Source organism: Dermacentor silvarum, chromosome 2 (assembly GCF_013339745.2).
Source record: "Dermacentor silvarum isolate Dsil-2018 chromosome 2, BIME_Dsil_1.4, whole genome shotgun sequence".
Taxonomy (NCBI): domain Eukaryota; kingdom Metazoa; phylum Arthropoda; class Arachnida; order Ixodida; family Ixodidae; genus Dermacentor; species Dermacentor silvarum.
In genome coordinates, this window is record NC_051155.1 from 88161909 (window position 1) to 88182766 (window position 20858).

At 49.0% G+C, this 20858-nt stretch overlaps 1 protein-coding gene across 1 annotated transcript in view; it reads right to left on the bottom strand.

The window, feature by feature from the left end:
* The window catches only part of LOC119440207 (uncharacterized), a 78034-nt gene that overhangs the window by 34764 nt on the left and 22412 nt on the right, over nucleotides 1-20858 (bottom strand). Inside the window, exons 4-5 of the mRNA XM_049662810.1 lie at nucleotides 19511-19641; nucleotides 18925-19027 (exon numbers count right to left, since the gene is read on the bottom strand). Of these exons, the coding sequence (XP_049518767.1) occupies nucleotides 18925-19027; nucleotides 19511-19641 (234 nt within the window). The remainder of the gene's footprint in view (nucleotides 1-18924; nucleotides 19028-19510; nucleotides 19642-20858) is intronic.

The following is a 20858-nucleotide window of genomic DNA, read 5'->3' on the forward strand; positions in this document are numbered from 1 at the left end:
CGTTGCGGATTATTCCCTATAACGTCTCGTACTGAGATGAAACCAGGGGCGATATAACGTAAAATATTTCCAAAATGTTTTGATTCCAAATTCCTGACATCAAGGGTGCGATCTTGTACGCGTTCCAAAATGGAACGAAGGCGGTCCGATCCATCGAGCCGCACAAGATTGGTCAATTTGATCGTCACGGTTCAAATTGACCAATCGTGTGCGGCTCGATGGAACGGACCGCCTCCGTTCCATTTTGGAACGCGTACAAGATCGCGCCCCAGATTTACGTACTACCGACGCAAGCATAGGGCGGTGACCCACCGCGTTGTCTGAACAACCCAATCAAACACTCTCCTCGTTTATAGGAGGTCACTTTGTTAGCTTTAAAAACCAATAGCATTGTCTACACTCAGCGGTTTTTCTTATCTAATTGCCTGAAAAGAGGCAAGGAGCACGATCTAGTGGAGAGGGTTTCGATGGGCCAAGCCAGCGCAGTGAAAATAGATAACCGCATGAAGAGAGTGGTGCCGGCTTCTCCGATTCGTCCGCTTCGCCTTACTTAGCTTGCGGTGGCTGGTCCAAAATCGCGGCGGCGGGCAACGGAAGGATAAGAATGAGGCTAAAACGGATCCTCAACAAGGAAGAGTTGGCAGAGCGATGTCGTATACATGCCGAAAGGGCTCGATAACGTTTTACTGCCACGCAAAAAGGTTTATTATGCGCAAATAAATACATGCTCACCGGCAGAGGCGTGTAGCGAGGGCCTGAGCGATCGGCGGGAAGCCATTTTCTATTCCTTTCGGAACGAGGCAGTCTGTGGCTATTCAGAAAAGTTTTCAGTTTTGTTCGGCATATTAATGCATTTTTTTCGCGTACACGTCACTTTGAAGTGCGAGTTTTCGCGGTTTTGTGAGGTCTCGTGACAGACAGGCGAAGTGGGCGTAGCCAGGAAACTTTGGACCAATAGCAGAGGGCTAATGGTGAAAAGGCGTCGAATAAGGAATAATTATTTTTCTTTTGTGCGGTTTAATCATGCATAATCAGTGTGTACCCGTTATATCAGATGGGGAGCTATCGCGGTTTTCGTGACGTCGCGTGACTGACAGGCGAAGTTGGGAGTAGCCCGAAAATGTTTTGACCAATCGTGGAGGCTGATTGCAGAAATTGGAATCAAAACAGTTTGGAATCAGTTTACGTTATAGCGCCACAGCTCTTGCAGAAGCTCACGCAAAGGAAAGTTTCGCATAAGTGAGTCAACTTGGTTGGAGAAAAATTAGCGGCATATCCATTCATTGGAGGTGATCGGATATGTTAATGCGATTAACAATCTATCTTACGACGGGCCTGTAAGTATTGATGATGTGTTTTATATGTTACGATGACAGTTATCAAGAACGGGCTACCCAGTGACCCAAGTTCGCGGGAAAACGCTTAGACGCGCATGGACAGACAGACAGGAAGCCAGACATTCGGAAATACCGCAAACTGTGTGAAGTCCTTCAAGAATGCTAATCGGATTAATAACACAAGAAAAGCTGGAAAACTTCGCGACCTTAGCTCGGAGCCTGGAGTGAGCGGCGCGCACACACAACACACCGAGTAGCCGCGGATGCCGCGTCGAATATTTCCAAATACATTCTTATATTTGGGCTGTTATAGCGCAGGAAAAATTGTTGAAGCCGGACATCTTCAATGTCTGGCTCGTTCACAATACAATGTAGTCCGCCTTAACTGACGAAAAAAATAACTACGCCCTTGCAGATGTCGTCAAAATGTATGATGTCACGGCGAGGCAGCGGCGCCAACCGAATGTTGCTTTTACGTGTTTCAGTTTTGTGTCACCAAGCGTGTTCTCACTGTAAGAGTGCGGGCACTTCTTTTTGGTACTGTAGGAGGCAATACATTAACATGGCTAAAACGTTCCCTTTGGTGCCCCTTAAAGTGCAATGACGACAGTGGCTGTAATGCCGAGAGATCTGAGGTGGCCGAGCTTACCTTGCAGAAGTGGGCGGCCTCAGCGCAGGCCTTCTTCAGGTCCTCAGCTGCAGGGTGCCAGGCGGGCGGCGGCGATGACGTCAGCAGGCCCATGCCAAGGGGGGCCGCGTTGGCCACGCCAGTCCCATGCTCTGCGGGTGCAGAGCGTCCGCTGCCAGCGTTTGAGGAGGCGAGAGACGCGAGGCGAGCAGCTCACCAAAGCCGCAGACCAATTTCCCATAATGCGCTAGCCTCTACTGACATCCTGTATTCATGCGTCACCAGCGTTCGTTTACCTTAAGTAATGGTAATAGGCTGAAGAGTTACTTTGCGTCAGACCTCAAGTTTACATCAACCAGAGCCAAATTGAGTACAGTACCAAACAGCACAAAATATATTACCAAACAAACTACAGTCAACCACACCACGAGTCGTAATGTTATAACTTGCTTAACATAACACCTGGCATGTAAATCTACCCTTGTAGTGTCCCTGAAAACTTGACCAAAAATGGTTATTGAGACATGATGAACAGAAGACCAACACATATACGAGTACTCCCGAAGCTGGCACTTCAATGTTGAAATGAGCGCCAGTATACGTTTCGAGATAAGAATGTGAGTCTTGACGAAAGTTACCGTGCTGACCGTGCTTAGTATGTATACGAGGTGATCCACTATTGCTCTGTCTCCAGCTACATTGACTATATGAGACTTGTTCCACATTTCTCAAATCCGGCTGAACGTACAAGTGCAAATATTCGCGGCGACCCGAATGGTAGGCCCCACTCCTGCGAGTGTATTGTTGCTTGTTCCATGCACTAACGTGGAAGGGAACAGACAGAACTGTGACGTCGCTAATGTAGTTGAGCGCTACAGGATAGCTTAAGCACAATTTTGCGCTAATGTAGGGATTATATATAAAGCAGTAGATGTGTCGTGTACGAAGACTGAAATTTCCGAACCGAATCGAATTTGAATATTACAGAAAAACGACACCCACATATCGAATTGAAGATCGAATATGATTATTTCTAAACGGGAAAATAAATTATTTGCGTGGGGTTCTCTTGGTGAAAAAAGAGGCTTACTGACATAATTTACATAGCTCGTTTACAGGCATAGTTAAATGCATGTAATGCCGTTCGCAAATGGATGTCCGATCAACTCAGGAGCTTGTCTTTTTTAGACAACTGCTTTCAGTTAGTTAACCAATGCAACATGGCAATGACAGTAATAAAAAAGAAGGCAACGCCAACGTCTCTAGAGGCACTTAAGGCATTGATTTTGCGGCAGGTTGGTTTGAAAAGAAAACGCGGCAGGTTGTTTGAAAGGGACGAAACTTGGTGTGACGAATTCCCAAATAAACTGAGAAAAACAACTTCCATACAGCCTGCCTAAAAGAGAAGCATAAATATTGAACGACTGAAGATTATTGAGTTGCCGTATGTTTCCGCAGAAACATGTGCTTCTGCGAAGCAATCGCAGCTCCTCTGCAGCAGAATCATTCGGAACACTCCCATCATTCTCTCTGCTTTGAGACTTCGATGAGTGTTTTCATCCTTTCCACATTTAAACAGAATGAAAACGAATATTCAACAAGTTAGAATAGACAATTCTTCAATCGAACACAATTCGAACAACAATAACTAGCGGACTCCTTTTCGAATATTCGGAAATCCGTATACAGTGGTGTTTACAGGTAATTTCGGGAACGAATTGCTTCTCAGGAGTCCCCAATTTTGACGAAGATGTGCTGAAGTTACAATATTACGTCGTCAAATTACTTTGACTTTCGTTATTAAATAAAGTGTAGATTTTCCTAGAAGAACACAATCACATAAAAAAAAAATTCGATGCTCATACCAGTTTGGTCTACTTTAAGCCTGACTTAGGGCATTCATGCAGTTGGCCTTACCGAAGACACTGCAAAAACAAAGGAGGCATGCCAACCAAAGTCGACGCAAAAGAGGACATGATTGACGTGCATGGTATATGCATTTATATGTACGGAAATAGGGGGCATTAAATATGGCGCGATGTTGCATAATTGCGCGATGTTTTTTATTTATTTGTACTATAGCTTTTGTTCCATTGTCAGACCTTACAAATTGTTTCTGACCCTCTATTTCTTTTGGTCATGCCAATGTTCTTCATTTGCTTTTGTTTACACGCATGTATACGTGGACGTTGTCTGCTTTCGCCTCGGCGTTGTTTGGCACGCCTTTATTCTTTTCTGACCAAGAGGCCAGTTGGGCGGATGCCGAAGATTGTGCAATCTATGGCGCATTGTAGTTTATTCTCGGCTATATTGTTGCTGATTACGATCGTGCCATTAATTTGACCTTCTTTACGACTAATTATCGTTTCTTGTCTCGTCGAAACCTACATTTTGATGCTTTTCTGGACCGAGAGGCCAGATAGATAGCCAGATCCCTACGTACGCCAAACTCGTGTGAAGGGGCCAAAGAAGAGATTATCTTCAAAAGCGCATTCAGAATACCTCTTTATTAGCGCTTCTTTAGCTAGGTTACCCCATTATAACGTTTTGTATTGAACGCGTAAGCAATTTTTTTTATTTGGCCCCTGCACAATGATTCTCCATCGATTTGTAGCCCAACTTAACCACCCAGCACATAGACTTCGCATGTCGGTGCGAGGAGAAATTGTAGTGCAACGAGAATTCCTGTCATATATATATATATATATATATATATATATATATATATATATATAACGTATCGAGTCTTCGACAGGCGTCGAGGGCTCGACTATGTCGCCTAGAGATGCAAGTACCCGAAAAAACAAAGCAAGAACGAAATATTTCGGATAAAAACTTTTTCTTTGTGTGTGTGTGTTCTTTCGCACGTAAAGACTGGCCAATATTTCCACTTTCCAAAGATAACCACGGAAACTGTAAACATACCTTGTGACCCCACTGCACAAGAAGTCCACAGTGAAACCTGTGATATTAACCGAGAGTATGTAATACGCTAGTTTTTTTTCTATTACGCGTTTGTGTTTCGAAACATTTACACTACCTTTGCAAACACTTATGGTGTAATACACGTTCACAGCGACAGATTCGCTCAAGCCCAGGAGCGTCTGCTTACCTTCAGAAAGATCGCACTAACGAGATACCCGGCGTGCTTACGCACCGCCGGCTCCCTCCGTAACCCTAACCCAAGCATCCCACTGGCGCTGATTCTAGAGCCGTACTGCACTCTACCCAATTGTCCTTCATGCCCGATACCCCGATCAGTTCCTGTCCTCATGTAAGCTCTGCAGGAAACCGGGAGACTTTGTGCACGTCGCCCTCACATGACCTACGATCCCGCACCCTCAATCACCAACCACCGCGGAGTCATACTGGGAGACTCTCTTGGCCAGCTCCACTGCTACAGACCAGCGCCGGATCATCGCCGATGCCCTGAAGCGGACAGCCCTCCAAGGGCTAACCTTTGCTTTATAAGCGCGGCCCCCTAAGAGATGCCTCATGTCATGTAAGAGCGGTTTGACCCCCTCTGCATTTATTTGGCAATAAATGTTTTCGCAACCACCGCCAAGCTTTTCTTTCCAGCCAAGCGAATAATATATATTGTCATTGTGTGTTTTTATCTGTATATACAAAAATATGAAACCAACCGATAATGAACCCACATAACTCACGAAGGAAGTTAACTAGTTTTTCAATGGCGTGTAAAATTTCGGCTGCGACGGAGAGAACGACGTCACTGACGGTATGCCAGCAGTCTTCAGTTGTAGCTTGCGTTCGATGTCTCAAGTTTGCTCGGTGGCGTGGTTAGCAGCATTCGCCCGCTATTGCCACTTGCAATTTCTTGAAATTAAATTGCTTCAAAATTACTTCTGTCCATCACGTAAGACAATGAATGGCTCTTACCCCCTTAAGCAATGGCTCACGCCTCCGTAAACGCGCTTGAAATTAAATTGCTTCAAAATTACTTCTGTCCATCACGTAAGACAATGAATGGCTCTTACCCCCTTAAGCAATGGCTCACGCCTCCGTAAACGCGGCCTCCCCATTACGACGACAGATGAGAATTCTACGCTGGAATGGCAACGGAGCTAGCTGTGGAAGAAGACGACGACGACGAACTCGGGAGCAGTGGCACGAGCGCGTACCGAGCACGAGCGCAACACCCGAGGGGCGCCAACGAGCCAGCTGCGGATGAAGACGACGCTCGAGCCAATGCTGATGATGATAGCTTTCTGTGGACAGGCGACGCTCAGAAGTTTTTCGGTTCGCCAAGCCATATAAAGCTTCGCTTTAAAACATGCCAAGGTATAGGCAATACTATTTGATTTGAAAGCAAGGAAATGTAACCTCCTATAAATGACGGGAGCGTATCATGGGGCTGTTCTAACAACGTTGCGGCTCAACGCCAAAGTTTGCGTCGGCAATAACGTAAATTTGCCGTGAGTAGATTGGAACAGAATCCGAGTGGAATATTTGTGCGTTTTACAGGCCCTAGTGTGACGCACTCGCAAGACTCTTTAGAAATATTAGCTTGCATTTCTGTCTCACGTAGCGGCGCTAGTGTCTGAAGTTACAAGTGCGAGTGGCAGCTCCAGAAAATAGGCTTACTTTCTCATCACGCTCTTGGCATACCTTCCACGGCGGCAAGCTTATGTACCCTTTCACAACGCTGCCACGAGACTATACACACATTCATGCACGCATGCACGATGAGGCTATACAGTGCAAGGCTGGTACAAGGCTGGTACATTGCAGTATTTATCCCCGACAGGAAAGAAAAGGCCAGTGAAATATCGCCGCGACAGTTTCTCTGCGCATGGCGGTAAACATAATATGATGACAAGGGCTACAGGGCCGGAGAAATAGAAGCCTGGCGTATAAAAGGAACGCTGCCAAAGGTAACTTTTGGGAAGACTAGGAAACGCATAAAACGAACTTTATTAAACAAGAACTGGATCCCCGAAAACGCATTCACTCCAACATTGTTTGAATGTTTCACGCAAATGTCTGCCTGCAATATTTTCCGTGTGCTTTTTATATGACTGGAAGTAGGTAATAAAAAAAAAAAGATTGCATCCCCCTTTGCCTGCCAAGCTCGTTGAGAAGCTTCTAGGACACAAAATCACGTAGGATATTAATTCCCGTCGTTTCTCGCCTTTACTACTCTTAAGCGGGCTAAGCTTCTCTAATAATAATATGAATGCTCCTTCTCTACTAAAAATTTTTTTATACTCACCCGCCGCAGTAATTCAGTGGTTGTGGCGTTGCACAGCTTAGCTCGCAGTCGCGGATTCAGTCCCGACCATAGTAGCCGCATTGCAATCAGGCGGAATGCGAAAACGCTCTTGCGCCGTTCATTTGGTACACGTGAAACAACCGCAGGTGGTCAAAAATAATTATACGCCCCTCACTACGGTGTGCTTCATCATACTTTTGGCACGGGAAACCCTACAATTTTTTTTGGAACTTGCATTGCCTCACAAAGAAGAAGGTGATCTCGATCAGGGGCACGACACCGCATCTGCGATGAGGAATTCGCGCAAGCTGCTTTTGCAAGTTATCCTTTTCCTGGGCGCTCTGCTCTGTACTGCTGGGTTCGTGTCTGCCGGATTCTGGATTTCAGTTTGCGCTGCTGCGCACGAGATCGCGGGATCGAATCCCGGCCGCGGCGGCCGCATTTCGATGGAGGCGAAATGCAAAAACGCCCGTGTGCTTGCGTTGTAGTGCACGTTAAAGTACCCCAGGTGGTCAAAATTAATCTGGAGCCCTCCACTACGGCGTGCCTCATAATCAGAACTGGTTTTGGCTCGTAAAACCCCAGAAAGAAGAAGTTTGCGCCCTGGCCCAATCCTGAGCCACCAGTACAGACATTGGACGAAGCCATCTGCTTCTCGGAGGCTTCGGGCACGACACCGCACCTGCGATGACGAATTCACGCAACCTGCTTTTGCAGGTTAGTTGCCTCCCTGGTTCGTTGTGTGTGATGGATGGATGGATGGATGGATGTAAAACTTTATTTAAAGTCCAGAGGTACACGACTCAGCGCGCAGCGGGCCGCTCCCACGTTGGGACAGTCAGGCCATGCCCGACCGCTGCATCGTGGGCCCTCTGGACAGCGCATAGTTGCGCCCCGGCATCGGGGCTGTTGATAGCGGCGAGCCATTTGTCCTCATTTATTTCTTCCGTGCCTCGTAACGAGGGGCAACGCCAGAGCATATGGTCTAAGCTAGCGAAGTCATTGCAGTGCCTGCAAGAACTACCAGCATAAGTGTCGGGATAAAGCTTGTGTAATAAAGATACGAGCCTGTATGCAATAATCTGAGGGTCAATGCCTGCGCTCTATTTAATTTATTGTGAGGAAGGGGAAAGTCTTTCCTGCCGAGATAAAAGTGCTGCGTAATTTCATTATATGTTGTCGGTTGATCTCTGTTCTCCACCACTGCGGGCCGGCTGGGGAGTTCTCCATGGTCGCGGAAAGCGAGACTTCGCGCCTTGGAGTGGGCCAGCTCGTTGAGGTTTGTGGGGCCTCCCATGATGGATCCCATGTGAGCGGGGAACCACGTGAGAGTGTGGGTGGCGATGCTTTTGCCGTCGAGGATGCGACAGGCTTCCTTATACACGGCGCCAACGCTGAAGGCCCGGATGGCTGCTCTCGAGTCGCTGAAGATGTTGGCATGTTTCTCGTCCAGGAGGGCCAAGGCAATGGCCACTTGCTCGGCCGCACTGACGACGTGCTTCGTACCGAAGCTGCGTTAACGGTCGAACCCCTGTGGTTGACTGACACTACTGTGAAATTTTTGCTGCTGCCATATTGGGCCGCGTCGACGAAGCAGCTGCCGCCAGGGAGTTCTGTCGCCCGGCCTAGGAGCGCCACGGCCCTGGTCTTCCTTCTTTCCACCTTGCGCTGGGAATGCATATTGCGCGGGGCGGGGGATATGAGGATGTGGTCTTTCTGCTCTTTCGGAAGGCCCTAGCAGGAGTCTTAGACCTTAGCCAGGGGGACGCCCATCTCTGTTAGGAGTCGTCTGCCCGCCGTGGTGCCGGAGAGTCTGAGAATCTGTGCCCTTTCTTGTGCTTCTGCAATTTCTTCCAGTGTATTATGAATACCTAACTGCAGAAGTCGGTCGGTGCGTGTGTAGTTTGGTAGTTCGAGCGCGCTCTGGATCCCCCTCCTTATCATGGCATTTAGCTTGTCTCGTTGGGCCCTCTTCCAGACGTGCATGGCCGCTACGTACGCATAACAAGAAAGCGTGGACTAGCCTTATCAGATTCTCTTCACTCAGGCCTCTCCTTCTGTTAGCTACCCGCTTGATTAGACCGATGACGCTATCCGTCTTCTTTGCTAGTTTGTGAATGGTGATGCTATTTGTGCCTGCCCCTTCGAGTGTCATTCCCAAGATTCTAATGGACGCGACTTTGGGAATCGGATCTCCGCACTTGATGTAGAGTTTAATGTCGATTTCGGTGGGGGGTTTCCAGTTCTGTGGCTTGCGGCCCTTTCTAGTTGGGCTGTAGAGAAGGAGTTCCGATTTCTCTGGGGAGCACCGGAGTCCCGTGTCCGTTATAAAGCGCTCTGTACTGTCGACAGCTTCCTGGAGAGCGGCTTCGACGTGTCCGTCACTGCCTCCCGCGCACCAGACAGTGATGTCGTCCGCGTAGATCGTGTGAACGATGCCCTGGATCTTGCCTAGGTATCTCGAGAGGTCGACCATTGCGATATTGAAGAGGAGCGGTGAGATGACGGACCCCTGGGGGGTGCCTCTTCCGCTCAGCTCCATTTTCTCTGATTCCCAATCTCTAGCCTTGAGGATGGCGCATCCTTTGCTAAAGAAAGACTTGACGAAGGAATGGAAGGACGAGCCCAGGTCGAGTTTGGAGATGGCGTCGAGAACGAACTCGTGACGGATGTTATCAAAGGCCTTCTCCAGGTCCAAACCAAGGATGGCTCTCGTGTGCCGAGTGCAGCGTTCCAGGATTTGGATCTTGATAAGCTGAATTGATGGCGTCCTGGGTGGAGAGGCCTGGCCTGAAACCTATCATGTTGTGAGGGAAAAGGTCGTTGGTCTCGATATACTCGGCAATTTTGTTATGGATGGCGTTTTCGGCCACGTTCCCTACAAATGACGTCAGTGAGATGGGGCGGAGGTTGTCCAAGCTCGGCGGTTTACCGGGCTTTGGGATGAGTATGACCTTCGCCACTTTTTATTGTTGCGGTACAATTCCCTCCTCCTAAATGCGATTTATCTCATCTGTGAGAAACTCGACCGATTAGTCCTCTAGGTTTCTGAGAGCCTTGTTGTTAATGTGATCCGGGCCGGGTGCCGACCTACCATTGAGGTCGTGTAGGGCGTGGCGGATTTCACTGACTTGGAAAGGCTCATCCAGCGCGGAGTTCGGCTTCCCTTTGTATACTGGGTATGCCGCCTCATCGGCCACAGTTTTGAGTGGCAGGTACTTCTTAGCTAGCATCTCCAGCACTTCTTCTTCCGAAGACGACTTCTTGGCTTCATGGAGCGCTTTAGCGAGGACACTTCTCTGGTTTGATGTGGTGCCGGAGTCGTCGAGCAAGTGTTTCCGAAGATTCCACTTCCCTCCCGTGCGCATATGCCCGTCGATTGAATTGCAAATTTCGTCCCATTGCTGTCTAGACAGGGCTTGGCAGTGCTCGTCTATCTGTTTTTTGATCTCGGCTATCTTTTTCCTGAGCTTGCGATTCGAGCTTTGGCTTTTCCACCTCTCGAGAATTGATTGCTTGGCCTCGAGTAGGTGTGCTAGCCTGCTATCCATTTTGTCTGTCTGCAGATCCGTTTCTATAATTTTGGTGGTGGAGCAGACATCTTGCAGAATTAGGTCAGACCACTGGACGAGGCTCTCGGGCTTTTCTCCACGGGCGGCGCGGGCCTTGCGAACCTCACGGAATTTGTCCCAGTCAGGGACCGAGAAGGCCTTTTTTCTTTTCTGCTTCCCTTGTAGGCTGGTGGCCGTGACGTAATGATTGCTACCGAGGTCTATGAGCAGATTCGACCACACAGCTGGATGGATGGATGAAAAACTTTATTAGGGTCGTTTAGGGCGCGCGCTAGCGCGCAGCGGGCCGCTCCCACGTCGGGACAGAGAGGCCGAGCCTCTCCGCCGCGTCGCAGGCCCGCTGGACAGCCCATAACTGTTCTTCGAGGTTGGGGCTGCGTAGAACCGCATCCCTACGTGAAGAGGTGTTGATTTCATCGCCGCGTAACGCGGGACACCGCCAGAGCATGTGAGGTAAGCTCGCTAAGTCATTGCATAGTGCATATGCATTTGTTGTCTCAATTTCGGGGTACATCTTGCGAAGAAGTAGGGGGTTTGGGTATGCCCCCGTCTGTAGAAGCCTTAGTGTTAAAACCTGAGGTCTATTGAGTTTACAATGTGGGAGGGGGTAGATCCTCCGAGCCAAGTAAAAGTGCTTAGTAATTTCGTTGTACGAGGAAGGAGAGTCCCTATTGTCAGTACCCCCAACGTCACGCTGCCCAGTACTCGTAGCTACGCGGTTGATAATCCCTCACGCAGCATTGTGTGCCGACTCATAGAGGTTGGGCGCGGCACCCTGGATCTGTGCCATGTGGGCTGGAATCCAGATCACTGTGTGTGGCTTGATCTGCTTGCTTCCTAGTATCTCTAGGGCCAGCTCAGATATGGTTCCTTTGTCAAATGCCCGAACGGCTGACCTCGAGTCACTGTAGATTGATGTCCTCTTGTCATCCAATAAGGCCATCGCCATTGCAGCCTGTTCTGTGATCTCAGAGGACGTCTTCCGAATCGAGATTGCGTTCGTTACTTGACTTTCATGGTCTACGCTAACCGCAGCGGAGGCCTGTCCGTCGGCGTAGCGCGCTGCGTCTACGAAACTATTCTCCGAAGCCCGTTCACGAGCCTTTTCCAGCAGGGCCTTCGCGCGCGCCCGACGTCTTCCCACGTTGTGTTCAGGATGGACGTTTCGTGGGATCGGGGCGACAGTGATGCGGTTCCGCTGCTCTCGAGGGATGCTGCAGACAGTGGCGCACCGACGGGGGGGGGGGGGGTTCGGGGGTTGTAACCCCCCCCCCCCCCTGTGGCCGACTTAACCCCCCTCTTTTGTTTAACCCCTTTTCTTTCCTTGCGCATTTGAGTACTGCAACTAAGATGTAAGACGCCCAATCGTCTGCACACTCACAAAAAGCGCATTTTTGACAATTTCCCGTGAAGAAATTGAAATTAGTGCTATTTAGATGGTATTATCAAACTGTCACCCCCCCCCCCCCCCCCTGGCGGAGATCCTGGGTACGCTACTGGAGCCTGCAGAACTTTGTTTTGACTACTGCGGGGGGAACGCCCAGCTCCTGTAGGATGTCTTCAAGCTTGTGTGTTAGATAGCCTGACGAATTGGGCCCTCTCCTGCGCTTCCGGCAATTCCTCTACCGTGTTATGCATGTCGAGTTCAAGTAAGCGTTCCGTGTGCGTGTATATAGGGAGGCCGAGAGCTCTCTTGATTTCCTTCCTGATTAATGCGTTGAGCTTATCCCACTCCGATCTTTGCCAGTTGTGCATGGCCGCGACGTAAGTGAAATGGCGCATTACGAACGCATGTACCAATCTCACGAGGTTGTCTTCTCCGAGACCTTGCTGCCGGTTGGCTACTCTTCTTATTAGTCTGATGGCATTGTCCGTCTCACGGTGTAAGATGATAGGTGTTCCGACGGCGCGCCCGCGCTGGGGCGAGAGAGCGGCCACTTCGTGTGACCGGAAGTGAGCACCGCCGCTAGGGGCAGCACGTGTTCAGGAGGCCTTGGAGAAGCGGCACAACAGTGGATAATTTACGACCTCCGTCAGCATTTAAACACCCATGCCCAAAGATATGAACTTTTTCGTTATTTAGACGCCAAATCCTGAGCAGGTAGAAGGGTTCATGCCACTTACAGTCAAAATACCGTCATTGCGAACACGAGAGAGACGCGTCGTCTGCTCGAGCAGACGGCGCGCTGCGCTCACCGCTGCTCGCCGCGTTGGAGTGAATCGGAATGTCGGCAGAAATACAAAGGAACGTTCCTCCAACCTAGTAGAGTCGTTTTAAGCAGGCGAACGACATATATTCATCGAAATAAAGCACTACTGTCGCGCGTGCCCATAAAAGCGCCAGCAAAGAGAGCGAAAAAGTGGCCCCCAGAACATGTGCTGCCCCTTGCGGCAGTGGCGTGCGTAGAGTCACACTAAGTGGCCGCGCCTCGCGCCGCCGTCGGATCACCTTCCTTTTTTACACCGTGGTCCGTCTTCTTAGTGAGTCGCAGCACTGTCTGGTTGTTAGAGCCACTCCACTCGACCATCAGGCCGAGAATCCGGATGGCATCCACCCTCGGTATATAGCCTCCGTCGTTTGTCCGTAGTTTGATGTCGCATTCGGCGAGTGGCTTCCATCCCTTTGGTTTGGGGCCTCTGCGCTTGGTTCGATATAGTAGCAGTTCCGACTTGTGAGGTGAGCACCGAAGGCCCGTGAACTCGAGGTATCTCTCGGTAGTACCAATCGTCTCTGGCAGGGCCGTCTCTACCTGTCCATCACTACCTCTCGTACACCAGATGGTAACCTCATCTGCGTATATGGTATGACTGATACCGTCGATGGCAGAGAGTCTCCTGGATAGACCAATCATGACGAGGTTAAAGAGGGTTGGGGATATGACTGCCCCTTGTGGCGTCCCTTTAGACCCCAGCTTAATGATGTCTGAAGTCAGGTCCCCGATCTTAAGGGTGGCTTCTCTGTCTGACAGGAAAGATCTCGTGCAGGAATGAAAGTGCTTCCTCAGGTTAAGGCTAGAGATTGTGTCTAAAACGAACGAGTGAAGAATGTTGTCAAAGGCCTTTTGCAGATCTAGACCTAGTATGGCTCTCGTGTCCCATGTATTACAGTCAATAATGTGATGCTTGATGAGCTTCATCGCGTCCTGCGTCGAGAGTCCGGCCCTGAAGCCGATCATGTGGTATGGGTAAATGTCGTGGTCCTCCCGGTAGCGAGAAAGCGGGTAAATAGTCCGGCCCTGAAGCCGATCATGTTGTACGGGTAAATGTCGTGGTCCTCCAGGTAGGGAGAAAGTGTGCGATGACCAGCGATTACTACTTGTTCAAGTTGTCGTGCCATGTAGAGCTGCTAGATGTACTGAAGCGATCACGGGATATTCCTCCTGATTTGTGTTGTGTGTTGCGGGAATTGTTACTTAAGCTTTCTGGTGATATTGAATCCAACCCTGGTCTAAAGACCAAGACGCAATGACCGAGAACTCCAATGTCCAATGACACTCTTGCTGGCGTCGTAGACTGAATTTGTTAACTAGAAGAAGCTTATGCAGCACTCGCTGCTGAGCTCAAAAGTGCGAAGAAGGGTGAGGCTGCGGTGCCAGTAAAAGTGACCGAGCATGAGCAAGGTAATACTCTATTACATACTGAAATAAAAGTACCAGGAGACGAACTAGGAGTTGATAAGAGCAAAATCAAACTTCTTAACGCAAGGGTAATGTCCCTAGAAGCAAACGCTCCCTCGGAGCGCTAGGCCAAGTCAGCCGCGGGAACCGATCTCATACATGGCGTTCCTAATCAGCTCATAGCAATCAGCTCTAGGTGCGATGATACAGAGAACAGGCTGCGGTTCATCATTTTCCACTCGCGAAGAGATCTCATTTACTACCCGTCGAGCTAGAAGGAAACTGATAGAATTCGCTAAGACTAAAAACGAACCGTATAAGTTATCGGTCGATAAACTGCGCATTGGTACGACGACATATGTGTACGACATTGTCACGCAAACGGTTGTGCAGTGCGATAGATAGCTAAAGAGGCACACGCGCACCCAGGACCGCTACGAATCACGACCTTCTCCCATTAGATCACCAATATCGTTATCATTTACTAACATTAAAAGCCTAATATCAAAGCATGATAAAGTTTCTTCCGTTCTCGAAGACGCCGATTCTGATGTCACCAATCTTACCGAAACCTGGCTGCACCCATATATTTCTAATAACGAAATATTTTACTTCGCGAGTACTTATATGTACCGGCGTGACCGCTTTGACAGGCGACGCTTTGGTGTCTTACTCGCAATTCAAAAAAATCATCTTTATATCTTACTACATTGGCTCTGACCCAACTCTCGAGATTCTTTGCACCGTCTGTCTAACCGTTCTACAAAAGTGCTAATTGGTGCATGTTACCGTCGTCCCGCGATCCAAACCAAACCTTTATCACCGATCTTCACAACAGTATTACTAATGCACTTAGAGCCTGCCCAGCGGATATGGTTTATCTTTTGGTGGATTTTAATTTTCTGCACATAGACTGGGGAATGCTGACCTCTACCTGCCGAATGTAATTATATTTAATTAATTTAATCCTATACTTCAGCTTCTCCCAGATTGTCACCAAACCCACTCGCGGATCTAATATCTTGGACTTAGTACTTACAAGCAATCCGGAAACAGTTCAGCAAATAAATTACCTGGATGGTTTTAGTGACCATAATCTGCTCCAGTTCTGCTGGCCTACGCGAGCCGAACTCTGACAAAAGCCGAGGCTAATTACTCGGTTACAGAGAAAGAATGTTTAGCCATTATTTGGGCCCTTGGAAATTCCGCCCTTATTTGTATGGTCACACTTTCGACGTCATCACTGACCACCATGCCCTTTGTTGGCTCTCCACCCTCGAGGACCCATCTGGCCGACTTGCTCGCTGGGCCCTTCAGCTGCAGCAGTACGACATCCGCGTTCTTTAAGCGCGAGACACACGGTCCGATTCGGTGTCCGATCCGGCGTCCGACGCGCCGGATCGGATGCCCGGCGTGCGACAAACTGGACAGATTTTCACCGTCCGACGCGTTCGACAATCGCACCGTCGTTTGGCCGCAGCCAATGACAGCGCGCCTGGCATGTGACGTTCTCTGACGCTCCCTCCAGAGAGGCGGGGCCGGCGGGCCGGTTTCTCGTCACCTCTTTTTTTTTTTTTCATGCCGGCTGCAACAGCATTGCTACAATTCGTTTCGGACACGAAATAGTTACCAGTTCGGTAAGATTATCTCGAACCTGTTCCTGTTCTGCAAAACAGCGCCTAGTACTAGCACCCAGCTACTTGCGAGATCGGCCGGGAGCCGCGATGCGACAGCATTTCGCAGGTAGACAGCACACACCGACTGTCTGAGCGAGGCTACTCGCTTAGCTTGCACGCTTGCCCTTCGCATCGACGGCGTCGAGTAATCCAAGTGTATTTAATTACGGGTAACCTACGTGTACAGTGTTAATCGTGTTGGCAAAAATAAGCGCACTTCGACGAGCTCGGACTGGATCGCAAGAGCCGTCGGCCGTGGCGTCCGCCGAGCTAGGCCTACTGGCCCTATCGCTGGCTGTCGGCGAAGCCGTCAGTGGAGAACACACCGCTGCGAAGTGTTTTGTCGTTCGCAAAGACGTAATTTTAGTGACAGTGTTCGCGTAAAGCGAAGCCGCATTGCGAAAGTTGTTTATTTTGCATTTCTCGACGAGGATACGAAGTCTTCCGAGCGTACAAGCTGGGGCGCAAGATCTGGGCGGAGCTTAGGCGCTTCTCGCTCGTTCGGATGCCCGTCCCGTGTGCCCCGAATCGTCGTATGCCGCATGCCGGAGCATGCGGCGTCGCACATCGGATCGGACGCCGAATCGTACCGTGTGTCTCCTGCTTTACCGTTCTGGCCGCAAACACAGGACGCTGACGTCCTTTCTCGCTCACCGGTCTCAGCTGACAGCGCTTGCCTATCCGCCCTTGAGCCCACACTTACAGCACATGCACTGCACAACATGTCGTCGAGCAGCGCAAGGATCCCTGGATCAGTGCTCACGCCAGAATCCTTTCTGATACATCCACCTCTTCACCATCTCGCGCTATTCGCCGCCAGGCTACTCACTTCTGCATTCGCGATGGTCTTCTTTATCGTCTTAACTACCTTTCTGACGGTCGCAAGTGGCTTCTTGTGATTCCCCGACGTCTCCGTGACCTTATCCGCGACGCTTTCCGCGCAGACCCACAGTGCGCGCATGCCGGCCTCTTCAAGACCTACGATCAACTACGCCTCCGATTTTATTGGCGCGGCATGTATAATTACGTGAGAAAGTTCATTAGCTCTTGTACTCAGTGCCAACGCCGAAAATTATTTCCCGAACAAGTCTACCCGTCACAACCTCTTCCCTGCCCTAGTCGACCCTTTGATCGTGTTGGTAACTTGGTATTGACATATATGGACAGCTACCATCCACTCCAGCTGCGAACCGCTGAATTATTGTTGCAGTGGATCACTTGACCCGTTATTCTGAAACCGCCGCTCAGCCGACTGCCACTGCCCGCGACGTTGCATAGTTTCCGTTACTCCATTTCATACTGCGCCACGGTGCCCCTCGCGAACTTCTGAGCGATGGAGCCTTTCTTGGCGATGCTTGGAAGGCACATGCTCGACAAATGCCGAATCGGTTCACCGCACGAATACAGCATACCATCCTCAAACTAACGGCATGACAGAGCGCTTCAACGTACTCTTGGTGATATGCTATCAATGTACGTTGCTTCTGATCAATCAAATTGGGAGCAAATTCTCCGTTTCGTGATGTATGCGTACAATACTGCAGCCCAAGCAACCACTGGATTTTCCCCGTACTTTCTTCTATATAGGCGAGAACCAACTACTGCGTTCGATACAATTCTTTCATATAAACCTGATGCGTCTGAAAGTACTCCGCTGTTTGAAGCTGTTCGATATGCTGAGGAATGCCGCGCCAGCTTGCCCGCTCTTTTTCCACCGAGGACCAGTGGCAGCAGCAATCCCGTCAACCTGCCGACCGTTCTGCATCGACATTTTCCAGTGGCTCTCTGGTCTGGCCTTCGGGTACCCGCTACCACACCCGGCCACTCCGCAAAACTTGTCGCGAAATAACTCGGACCCTACCGCGTTCTGGAGCAAACGTCCTCCATCAATTACCTCGTGCAGCCCCTCACGTCATCGACAGACCTGCGCCATCGCGGCCGCGAACTTGCCCCCGTCTGTCGCATTAAGCCGTACTACGACCCATTAGTAGTGTCTTCGCCGTAAGCCGCCAGGAAGGCGCCTTTTTCTGCAGAGGGCGATTGTAATGAAGAAGACTAGTCTGCGCCTATAGGCAGCATCGCCACCGGCATGAGCTCGTGGTTGCTGTCCTTGGCCGAACGCTTCTGACTGCTGCCCGTTCGTCCTGCGTCCGTTGTTAATAACCTCTTGGAAAAATAAATAAATAAATAAATAAATAAATAAATAAATAAATAAATAAATAAATAAATAAATAAATAAATAAATAAATAAATAAATAAAATGCCGGGGTTGGTCGTGTCACACTAAAAAACCCGGCTGCTTGCCGAGTAAATCAGGTGCGGGAAAAGCGAGCCGGCACCGGATCACGTGACACGCGTGACCAATCAGGCTCGTTTGGTGTGTCGCGGGGAGGGAAAGGAAAGGAAAGGGGGTTGGCGCGCGCTCCGCCGGGCTTCCCTGGCTTCAGATCAGTTTCGGTGCCCGAATGGGAAGGTGTCACGTGGTGGGTTCCGTCGAGGAGCAGGCTGCGTTTTAGCAACGGCGCCGCGAACTCGCTCGGGAAAGGGCTCGTCATCGACGTGCTGATTATAGCGTGAGAGCTTCCAAAGGCCTGGCCAAGCGTTAAAGAAGAGTCACCGACCTTAAGTTTAGGGCAAACGAAACGGAACGCCTGCGACAGCGTCGTCTGGCCACAAGCTTCGCTTACCCCCATTTTCTCGACAGGGGAATCAGGGCTGGAGATTTCTTTTTTTTTCATGCAGTTATGCTTATATGTCCGTTTCATAAATAGGCCGAGATGTCTAGGAACTGGCATGTCGAACAAACCATACGCGTGAAAATAAAATTGAGCGTTGAATTTCGTCAGCTCAACTTGACCCACCTGAAAGAATGGCAAGTAGTCGGCCAGCGAGTCATCGAACAGCGTGCCTCGACAGTAGCTGAGGACGGTGTCCACTCGGACGGGACTTTTCTGGAGCACCTCTCTGAGTGAGGACATATGAAGGAGATATTATATTTATTATTGCCACTTTACAATTATCACATTACACAGAGAAAGAAAAATCGCAGTGTTTCCTTATGTTGCAACAACAAGAATACTTAGGTAGCTGGATTCTATTAGACTTCAGAATTACGAATATGTTTATTTGTAACAGGCGGCGTAGAAAGGAAGTGATCCTGTAATCGCCACTTCGAAATTCGCACACCGGCTCTCGGCTCTCCGTGGCATCATCTACAGATCATGTGCGCGGTTATTTAAACGTTGCGCTGCTTGTTAATTTGATGTGGCTTGTCTTGAATGTACTATATTTACCACAATGCAGATAAGTTGGCACTGCAAGTTTGATAGCATCCAGCCTAGGATAACATAAGAAAACCAGTGATGTAAGTATATGGCCCTATGCTTCTCAATAATATTCTCGCCGCATGTGTCAACTAAATGCATGGAGTGCCTGTCGAGACATTACCTTAGCGTGTGCAACGGGTAGCCGGTGATGCCGATGTACCGAATAATTCCGGCGCACCGAAGACTTTCCAAGGCCGGTAAGGTCTGATTGACAATCAAATCCACACTAGGTGCGAACTCGACGTCGTGAACCTAGACCACATGGAAAGCAAATGAGATATACAAAAAATTAAAGAAAGGGGAAACAGGTAAAATCTAGAAAACAGAGACAAAGTGGCATAACTTCCCATGCTGCGGTAGCGCAAAGCGCGCGTCCGGCATTGTGGTGGTATAGAATATCGGTTTGGAAAGTTGAAAGGATAACACACAATGCTGAACAGCTCGAAAACGAATACGAAAACAAAACAAATGCACGTGCATTTTTTGTGAATTTGTAGTCATTATTTTTGCGCGAAGTCTTGCTTTAAGTAAAACGTAAGCGAATTTCGCGGCAACGCTTCCCTTATAGGCCAAGCACAAATGCTCATCCCGACCAATAATGTCGTTAAACACATCATACGAGTGCGGCACCGGAGGCACTCGCCCTGCCTGACGTGCGCGCGCTAACGAGCCGTCCTCCGTACCTACAGGACATGTCCTTGCGTTTAATCCTGACCATCTGTTTTGCTACCCTTTCTTCTGCCCCAAACACTTCGCCACTCATGGGTGAGCCAGGCTTCTCAACCACAGCACTTCCACCACAAAAGCTTTAAACATTGATGGTCACCCTTTATTTTCTCCAGTTACAACCAACTTTTCTAAGACAAATCAGTAACAATAGGGTTCTGAAACTGCATTTTAAAACTAGCTTAGAGTTGGTGTTTAGTTTAATATTTCTGAATTTCGTTGGAATATTGGTAGTGCTGGCGGGCGCAGGTGCAGTCAACGAACGCCTTTTATATGTTTTTCAATTGTCTTAACGTTATTTATACAGACTTTGGAAATGTAACTCAACACTTGAACATCAGCAAACCATTGTGTTTGGGGATCATTGTTGATATTTAGCGCTTCGTTCACTGCAAAGAAACCACTAATTACTATTACCCACACCTAGATGACTGCACGCGTGGATAGTTTTCAGTGCACTCCTAAAGTGCTGCGTGCAGGCTACCTGCAAAATTTTGCACATTGCGTACTAGTTATTTCACGTAGCTTGAACGAAAATTAGAGTGATACAACCTTCGCAAGTGTCAGTACATACTGTTCCCAGTCTACTGTTGTTCTTAGCAGTAGAGTTGTATGCACATAATTTTAAAAAAATTAGTTTTGTGGAGATCTGCAAATATATTTTTTTTTGCATCAGTAAGTATTGCTCTTGGCCCAGTTGAAAAAGGGAAGTGAAGGAGGTAGGGTAACCTGTTTATCTTTAA